The sequence below is a fragment of the Amphibalanus amphitrite genome, unplaced genomic scaffold (assembly GCF_019059575.1).
Source record: "Amphibalanus amphitrite isolate SeventyFive unplaced genomic scaffold, NRLGWU_Aamphi_draft 000020F_arrow, whole genome shotgun sequence".
NCBI classification, from domain to species: domain Eukaryota; kingdom Metazoa; phylum Arthropoda; class Thecostraca; order Balanomorpha; family Balanidae; genus Amphibalanus; species Amphibalanus amphitrite.
Window position 1 is genome coordinate 645,281 of NW_024881516.1, and position 9,084 is coordinate 654,364.

Here is a 9,084-nt window from a genome sequence, read left to right on the forward strand (position 1 = left end):
TAACACAACATCACGTGTTTATTTGATGCCACAACGGACTCTTGAAACAAATGACTGGTAAATGAAGACAAACAATACAAAAATGGTTCCAAAATCAAAAACAGAGTCAGGGACATGTTACTGAACGCTGACATGTAGCATTTGTCGTAGATTCTCCGCACACCGAAAGGGAGCGAATCTCTCTCGTCTGGTCCATAGGCCTGTCTTCTCGGTGGAGTCGGGACTGCCCGGGCCTCAGGCTCTCCGGCTGTTCAGCTGTCGCTCTATGGTCAGCTCCTGTCGGGAGAAACGTCACAGTAAACTGCAGACAAGTCCCCGAACGGCGCACTCACATTGGCAGCGGCACATCCGTGAATGGGAGAGGGACCATAGCCCAGTCACAGTTTGCATCGGGTATTTAAGGATATGATTGTCGCATCTGACAGTTTGTGTTGAGGAGCGGGCCGGGGCGGGGAGACGGCGCACCTTGATCAGGCTGGCCACGGACGGCGTGTGTTTGGTCTCGGCGCGGATCTGCGAGACACGCACGCTCAGCTGTCCGAGCTCCTGGACGCTCCATCCGCGCGTCAGCTCTACCAGCTGGTCGATGCTGCGCTCGGAGAGGTGGCGGCCTGCCGGGCACCGGGCGACCGGTCAGGGCAGCGCTGGTTCTCCCGTCCGGGTCCCCCATCCCTGCTCTGTTGGGGCTGTGCTCTTTCCACTCGGAATACGCTCTGCTACGACGCATCAGTGACCCAAGACGAAAAGGATCGATGATTGTAAATATGAAATAAAATAACTTTTAATGGACTGCACTTCGGCTACCCGAGACCTTTCACAGTGAAACCAATGTAATATATTTGGAGGATGCTACTTGACTGTACGATTTGTCCGATGAGTTCCGAACTGTCCAGTGTTAACTGCCACCTAGTGCCCAATTGGAAAACTGAAAACGATCGTCTCTGCCGTGGGTATGTCCATTCGTCCTACTCCTTCCTATATAGAGTCCCACGCCTCTACAGTTACGATGTGACGAGACTGACGCAGACAATGCTCATAGTGATCCGGTGTGTGACTATTGCTTATTTCGTTACTTGTCCGATCGGCGATTGCTTCTGAAATTATCATCCGGTCAATAATGATCAAACACGTCAAAAGTGACGTCCACTAATCACGACGGACCTTTAATAAGCCGTCCCGGTCAGGGGTGAGGGGTCTCACCGTGGCTGAGCAGGGTGGTGAAAAAGGCTGTGCGCTGTGGCTGGCCGGGCCGCACCACCTTGTGCAGGTGGGCGGTGGCCAGCGCGGCGCGCTGCTGCTCCACCAGCGCCGGGTACGGCTGCACGCTGGTCAGCACCACCAGCAGCGGCGCCCAGCGCGGCAGCATGCCCAGCAGCCGCTCCAGGCCGGTGCCGACGCGCAGCTGGAGGGCCTCCTCCAGCTCCTCCAGTCGCGGCATGTACAGCACCGTCGGCGACCGGTGCCGGCCCACGTCGTGGATACGCTCCGAGAGCAGCTGCCCGAAAACAACACATACGGCATAATACGGAACGCCAACTGATGACAAACCGGCGATTTAAGTAGAGAGATACAATGATGCATTTGTACCTAAATATATCCAAAGCAAGATTGTCGGGATTGGTTATTACGGAGCGAGCGAAGCGAGCGGAGTCTCATACTGAATTAAGGGAAAATCCTGAGTATGAGCGGCCGGCCGGCCGGCCGGCCGGCCGTGGGGACGCTCTTCAAAAGCTAATATCTTAGGAACGGGACATCCGATTGACAAGCGGTCTTCTTTACTGAATGTCACTTGGACGTAAAAGTTCTGTGGTGTGATGGCCACCATGCGTTCTTGCCAACCACCGCACGTGGCGCGTGGTAAAGTTGGACATTTTTTAAGAACCCCCAAAATTGCAACCTCAATAACAGCACAACGGTTGGGCCGATTGAATTGAAACTCGGTACACAGTTAGGTCTCCATCAGATAATTCATCTGCATGTGTTAAGGTTGGGGTGCTACAGCACGTGCGCACGTGCAAGGGGCGCTCCCAGATCTCGAGAACGGCTGGGCCGATTGCACTCAAATTTGGTACACGGTTGGGGACCAGTTAGTAGGGTGCCGTGCAAAAGTCAGTTTGGACCCCGCTTGCACGTGCGCACGTGCAGTGTGCCGCTTCCAGATCTCGAGAACGGCTAGGCCGATTGCGTTGAAATTTGGCACATCGCTAAAGACCGGTTAGTAGGGTGCAGTGCACAAGTTAGTTGGAGGTACCCCCTCGCAATTCGCACGTGCAATGCCCATCCTCTCGCTCGCTCCGTTGGTCGCCCAAAAGGCGTTTTACTGGTAATGTAGGTATGCCTTATGCCATCAATTACGGCTTTGCATACCACGAGCCTGAAACCAGACACAAGATCATTGGTGTTACTTCAGATATGGCACAGAGTTGTTCTCCATTGCTTGATAATCCACCGACCTGCATGACGTCGACGCAGGTGAGCGACATGACGTAGGCATCGTCCATGGTCCAGATGTTGCAGTCGGCGAACGCGGACAGCACCGACTTGCTGACGTACTCGGGGTCCTCTGGGTAGCGCTCGTCGGGACACATCAGCACGCGCATCTGCGAGCAGATCTCCCTGCCGAACGAGCAGCGGCCAGTCGTCAGCTGCAGGCGTCCGCTCGGCCGCCGGTGATGAGGCGGTAAATGCGTACCAGACGAACTACTGGCGATATTTTCTTTATTTTCAGTGATTTATTGAACACGTTAAGCCAGTTGGAATTCCGAATATCAGACTTCTCGCATGTCTGATCGATCACGGGTTTTATGTAATGGTCGCGATCGATGTGGTTAGTGAGCCAGCCGGGCTCGAGTGATTGATAAACCGAGAATGTTGTCTGTGGTAAACACGCCGCCCGAACCGTACGGCGCGGCGCACGCGTCTGTTTCAATCCCTGTCACTAGATGGCAGGGCTAAACCACCCCTGAATGGTAGACTGTGCCGCATGGCTCGGATGCGGTCGGCGCTCCTCGTACGGCGCCGGCGGGAGTGCCAACTCCGATAAGCTATGCGAGGTCGTCCCGATACTAGAGAAGCCTTGCAAAAATGTGTTTTTAAGAAACTCGTCGACTAAGCAAATTGCTCCTAGCGTAGGCACAGAAACAGTTGACCCCAACGCGAGGGACACTACCGTCCGCCCTTGGACAGCGGCCAGGCGGGCTGACGGCGGCGCCGACTGACCCTCGTTTGACTTTGTTGGGCAGCAGCCACGGGCAGCGCCGGCTGATGACGTCCACCAGGTGCTGCCGGTCGTGGTCGATCAGCGGGTGGAGGATCTCGGGCACCACCTCCCTCCACTCCTGCATGCCGCGGCCGCCCGACGGACGGAAACTGGCCAGAGCCGTGTCGTAGTGCCGCTTCATCACCTGACACAGACACATAGCAGTGAGGATATGAGGAATATTGCACGCATTTTAGCCAGCTAGCTTTGTTAGCGATCTGTTTTTGAACTTCAAGAAGACACGATTGTAAAATAAGATGTAGCTGAGCGGCCGATGCGCCGCCGTACCTTGACGGTGGGGTCGATGTCCACCTTGACGGCGGTGTTGTAGATGGACGGGTAGGCCTCCTTGACGGCCGCCAGGAAGGCCTCTCTGATGAGCAGCGCGATGTCGGCGCCGCAGAATCCCGAGGTGCGCTCCGACAGCCAGGTCAGCAGCTCGGAGCAGCCGTCGGGCGCGCTGATCCGCAGAATCTCGCGCCTCGCCTGGCGTCATATCCCGCCGGGGGGGGGGGGGGGGGAAGGGGCTCACTGTATCGTCTCGTCATACCCAGCCGGGGGAGCTCAGTGTGTCAGCCAGCCAGCAGTGTAACTTGTGAACAGCAGATGATCAAACAGCTGCCCAGCACAGATAATGCAACACACAATATCGCTTTGTACCATGTCTCTGGCACTGTCTCTATCTCACCAGTACCTATTGCCCAAGAATGTGGTGCCGGCCGAAGTTGTTCACACAGCTACGAAACAAAGAAAATTGTATAAGCGGCGATCGGTAAGTGAGATGAGAGATCACTGCACAGGTCACGACCAATATAGGCGCTCACACTCACCTCCAGGTTGGGCGGAGGGAAGAAGATTTCTCGATCGAACCTGCCGGGTCGCCGCAGGGCGCTGTCCAGGGCGTCGGGGCGGTTCGTGGCCCCGATCACCACCACCTGCGGACGTGGGACACACGTGGGAATAGACGCCTCACCATTCACTGCTGGATACTCAGCCTGACTTGGCATTGATCAACGTATCTAAGAACAAGCCAACTTATTGTAAACAAACTTATCAGTGTTAATGCACAAACATTTCTTACGTTAAAACAGCAACGATACTTGTCCCAATAGTTTGCTTTATGTTCAAGCGAGACACGCCTGTACCCTGTGAGTAGGCAGTAGTTAGGTGCTTCTCAGGTTCGGGCCGTGCCGCGGACGAATTGTGTGGACGTGCTGACTGACCTGCTGCCGGTCCTCCAGGCCGTCCAGCAGCGTCAGCAGAGCTCCCACGATGGTCGTGTACACATGGTCCTGCTGCGAGTTGCGCGCGGGTGCCAGCGCGTCCAGCTCGTCAAAGAAAATCACCGACGGCTGGTTGGTTTTCGCCTGTAACAGGACAAAACGCTCACAATGGTGAATACGATATGTTTAGTTGAAAAACTGCACTCTTAGTTTTGTTTGGGGAATACTCTCATCTCTCTCTCTCTCTCTCCCTCCCTCTCTCTCTCTCTCTCTCTCTCTCTCTCTCTCTCTCTCTCTCTCTCTCTCTCTCTCTCTCTCTCTCTCTCTCTGTGTGTGTCTGTGTCTGTGTCTGTGTCTCTCCCTCCCTCCCTCCCTATCTCTCTCTCTCTCTTTCTCTCTCTCACTCTCTCTCTCTCTCTCTCTCTCTCTCTCTCTCTCTCTCTCTCTCTCTCTCAAACTCAAGTATGGTCAGTTTTGTTTAACTTTACCGCTTCGAAAAGATCCCGCAGGTTTGATTCACTTTCTCCAAACCATTTGGACAGAATATCGGACCCGCTACGAGAGTAGAAGGTAACTTTCTGTGTGCCCTTGCTCAGTTCATGCACAAGTGCGCGGGCAACCAGAGTCTTCCCGGTTCCTGCGAAAGTATGAGAGATTATTGTCATACACAAAAGCGGCGATTACAATAATTATTATCACGTCAATGGTTAATCGTATTAGGATTTTTAAGCAGCTTTGTGATCGGTGTTCTCTGTTCAGTATGGCATTTGAAAGTTAATGGTTTACGACGTTTACCATTTTGTGCCTATTTTATCCCTAAATTGTAATATTGCGTGCCTCGAGGAATGATGTGCATTGATACCTGGTGGTCCATAAAAGAGAACTCCTCTGGGACAGCCAAACTTTTTGAAAACTTCTGGATATCGGAAAGGGAATACGATCATTTCCTTCAGCTTCTCAATCTGTTCATGTAGCCCTCCGACGTCTGAGAAGTCAACTCCAGTGCTGTAAACGGAGTCTTGTTACTGCTTACACTGTATTGTATATCGAGCTAGCTAAAGGTACCGACATGCAATGAGATGTCATCGTTTGACAAGCGGTTATAAAGATGGCTAAATGTTAAATGCTCACTTTTTATTCATTTACATGATGTTCATCAATCAATTTTTCGTCATAACGAAAGATCATCCATCACCAATGAGGCAAAGGAAAGAAGGGAAGTGTTGGGGTATCGAAATTGTTAGCCAAATGAATTGTCTACAAAAATATAAAATCAACGCTAAATGGTATGAGCTGGTTACGAATAAGTGCTGAGAATGCACACCAATTTGTTGCAAACATGAGCACTAAACAAAATCCGCCAGGCTTTGCTGGCAATGTTTGACTCACTCTGTGGTCACCGGTTGGACGGGTTTCGGTTTGTCGGCCTCATCATCTCGGGTGTGCAGCTGACTGGGACCGGCCGCAATGGTCTTGGGTGGTCGGGCGGCCGAGCGACTGCGGCTCCTCTTTCTGTTGCTCCATCCGTGCGACTTTCTGCGACGGCGCGCCTTTTTGACGCCTGAGTCGGCGGAGGGGTTTCGGGCGCTGAGGGCGGAGTAGCCGGACGGATGGGGACTGCACGAGGCGATGCGCGCACTGCTGCGGCGCCGAGGTCGGCCGCGGCTCGGGCCGGCCACTGCCGCCGCATCCGTCAGCGACTTCGTCGGCCGCAAGGATGACTTTGAGCGAGATGTTTTAATAAGTCTTGATTTGCTTTTATGTTTTCGTTTTGCATCCTTTTTTAACTCCTGCTTATTTTTCTTTGATTTTTTCTTCAAAGTTTTACTGAGGGACTTCGATTCATACTTGACTACTGGGCGCCTGTAATGCGTGTTTCGTTATTTTTCGTTTATGTTGTTCAGCTCGGTTCTTACATCTAACTTTTTTGTAAACTCCAAAACAATACCTAGCTGTCATGGTTTCGACTCTTTTTATCAAGGTTAATAGGTAAATAGTGTCTGTCATGCTTAGGTAGGCCCAGTCTGTTCGCAATACCGATAGGTAAACAAAGCCTGTTATCGTAACCCGCTTCCGATGATTAACTGATAATCTTATTAGATTAAGTATTTCAACCGTAATTATTTGTATCGATCACCAAAATGTGAACTTGATCTGGGTTTCATATTACACAAACATACCTTTGTCTTTGGGAGCTCCCTCCAGCTAGAATGTTATCTTTGTCGATCCTGTCGGCTGTTGTTTTAGAAGGATTTGGAGTCATGTCTAATTTACTGAAATATTTGGAACTAAGGCTGCTATTTCATGGATGAAACATTAATTTAAGAAAAATGAGGCAACATAACAGTAAATTCGCCAAACATTTCAGCAAAGGTTAAATAGCCGTTTTCCCCCGTTTTCCTACGAACGGATGACTTACCATGCGCTTTATTCGTTGGGGTCGCTTCCAGCGGAGATTGATAATGGATGGTGTTTTTTTTTTTGCCATGATTACTTTAAATCAAATGGGAAAGAAGCTGATCATTAACATGACACAGGTATATTAGGGGAGAGGCGGGAGAATAGGGACACGCCAATATCTAAAAAATGGACAGCATCCTTGCACGATTATTGCCTTTACCTTTTGATTCTATGTGTCATGCAACGATGGGAAGCCTCAGCAACCCTTTTGTGGGCGTCGTTTGGGCTGTGCTGGCTGAGCACAAAAAAACTTGTTTTTTCGAGTGCTATTCTGAGTTGTCTGTGCATTGCATATGACAAACTATCTTTCTTTCAACATGTTACGATGTTAGATTAACACCGTCCTTATGCGATTGCTAGTTTGTATGAACACGCTCTGTAACTGATAAATGACAAAAAATGCGTGATTTGTTATGGCGGTGTTGTGGGAGAATAGGGACACCAAATGGTCAAAACGGTAAAGTGGTGCAAAAATATGTGTTTTTACCTTCGTGTTTTGGAAGGGGTTGCAGCTGCACCCTTAACCACAAATACATCAAAGCGAAGACCAGAAAGTCTTACTCTGGTAGGAAAATGTGCATTTTATGGGAACATCGTAATCGTGAAAGACAATCCCGGCATTTAACGAAACAGATAGTGTGAAGATAAGTTCCAATGTATCAAATGATTGCCTATAAACATAGACACGACAAATAATTCGAGATAGAGTCATCCCAATACCCGATTTTTATATGTCCCAATTCAGCTTCGTGTCTGTCCCTTGTCTCCTTGCATGTGTCCCTATTCTCCTGAAAATGAGTGTTTTTGTTTTTGTCCACATATAGCTACATCATTGCACAGGCTCGCTATTTTATGATGGCATAATGCAGAGAAATGGTGGACCTTTTATTGGCGCTGCGCAAAGCAGCTTGGCTACAATACCTGCCAAATAATACCTCAATGAACATGGCCTGAGAAATAAGTCCCAATTCTCCCGCCTCTCCCCTACCTTTTCAATTGAAAGTCGCTGAATTCTGTGTTTCGGTCTTTTCAATTGCTAAAATAATAGATTTGTGCCATATTGCCTAATGATAAATTTCTTTCCCGAGATTGGATATGTAAGCTTATGCCATATCGCAGTTTTAGTTTTCTGAGTTGTATTTGTAATAGTTAAAATTTACATTAGCACCTCAATTTGCATAGGTTTATTCGTTCAGAAAGTTGTATTTATGAAGTTTATATTTGGCTGCGTCAGTACTGGTCTAACTTGACACATATACAGGTATGTATTTAGGCATACCTATAATGCATGTCATACATGCCTAAGCTTGAAATAAGGGAAGTGCTTGGATGTGTCTCTTGACTCGACTTGACTTGACTTGCGAAGTTGCCTTTGCCGGAGGCCTGCATCGTGAGGCAGTAGGAGTAGACTAACTGCCGCGGAGGAGATTGGTCGTCGGGCGGACTGGAGCCCAGCTTTATCGATATCGGTCTGCGGGGGCGGTGGGAGGTGCGTGAGGCATTGCCACTTCAGGCTCAACAGCTGCCACCATGCAACTAGATATAGGTGAGCCAGAGCGGACGGTGATTTTATTTCGGCTGAATCGATACCACATTACGATTCTGAAATTGCCAATGTAGTGATTATAACCATTATTGACATAAGCGTTGCTTTCATGTCATTAACCTGTCCTGATTGTGCTGAAAATGTATCACTGTTGTCAATAGATGTGCATGATGATGCCGATAGAATGCGGTCATGGTCTTTCGCTGGTGGATCAAATAATTTGTTGATACCGTAGTTTCGTGCAAATTTGGCCCACTTTTTTGGTTAAGCCTCAATAATTCAATCATCTGTTTATGTACAATTGTAAGCAACAGGGCATAGATCGAGGCGACTCTTGACTTTTCGAAAATGACAAATTGGTGTGTGCTGCAACACTGCATGCATAACCTATTTTTGAAAATGCAAGTGGCCAATTATGTTGTATCTAAAAACGCATTGCCATGTACTTGCCACTCGGTACTCAGTGCTGTCAGTACCTATCTCAGTACTGCTTCTCAAATCGGGACCCGACAGGTATAGACCTCCTCGAAACGGGGCGTATTTCGTTTTTGCAACCAAAGGAAGGCGCTATGCGGAAAATGCTCCGGGCAGCGCCT

General features: G+C 49.6%; 1 protein-coding gene across 1 annotated transcript; it reads right to left on the reverse strand.

The window, feature by feature from the left end:
- On the reverse strand, window positions 1–6,914 carry LOC122390174 (ATPase family AAA domain-containing protein 2-like). The gene is made up of 12 exons (XM_043382866.1): window positions 6,663–6,914; window positions 5,872–6,345; window positions 5,345–5,487; window positions 4,971–5,119; window positions 4,483–4,626; window positions 4,090–4,194; window positions 3,548–3,745; window positions 3,220–3,404; window positions 2,454–2,616; window positions 1,201–1,495; window positions 466–611; window positions 1–276 (listed from the first exon to the last, which is right to left on the reverse strand). Exons 1-12 carry the CDS (start codon window positions 6,743–6,745, stop codon window positions 235–237), a joined length of 2,127 nt encoding a protein of 708 aa, XP_043238801.1. The 5' UTR covers window positions 6,746–6,914; the 3' UTR covers window positions 1–234.
- Window positions 6,915–9,084: the final 2,170 nt, after the last annotated feature.

What these genes read in the sequence shown, in the direction of transcription:
- LOC122390174 (XM_043382866.1), bottom strand. Translation starts at nt 6,745, where the DNA reads ATGACTCCAAATCCTTCTAAAACAACAGCCGACAGGATCGACAAAGAT. An exon ending in CCTGCGTCGACGTCATGCAG is followed by an intron (nt 1,496 to 2,453) that starts GTCGGTGGATTA and finishes GTTTTCGGGCAG; the next exon opens with CTGCTCTCGGAGCGTATCCA. An exon ending in CACCACCCTGCTCAGCCACG is followed by an intron (nt 612 to 1,200) that starts GTGAGACCCCTC and finishes GGTGCCCGGCAG; the next exon opens with GCCGCCACCTCTCCGAGCGC.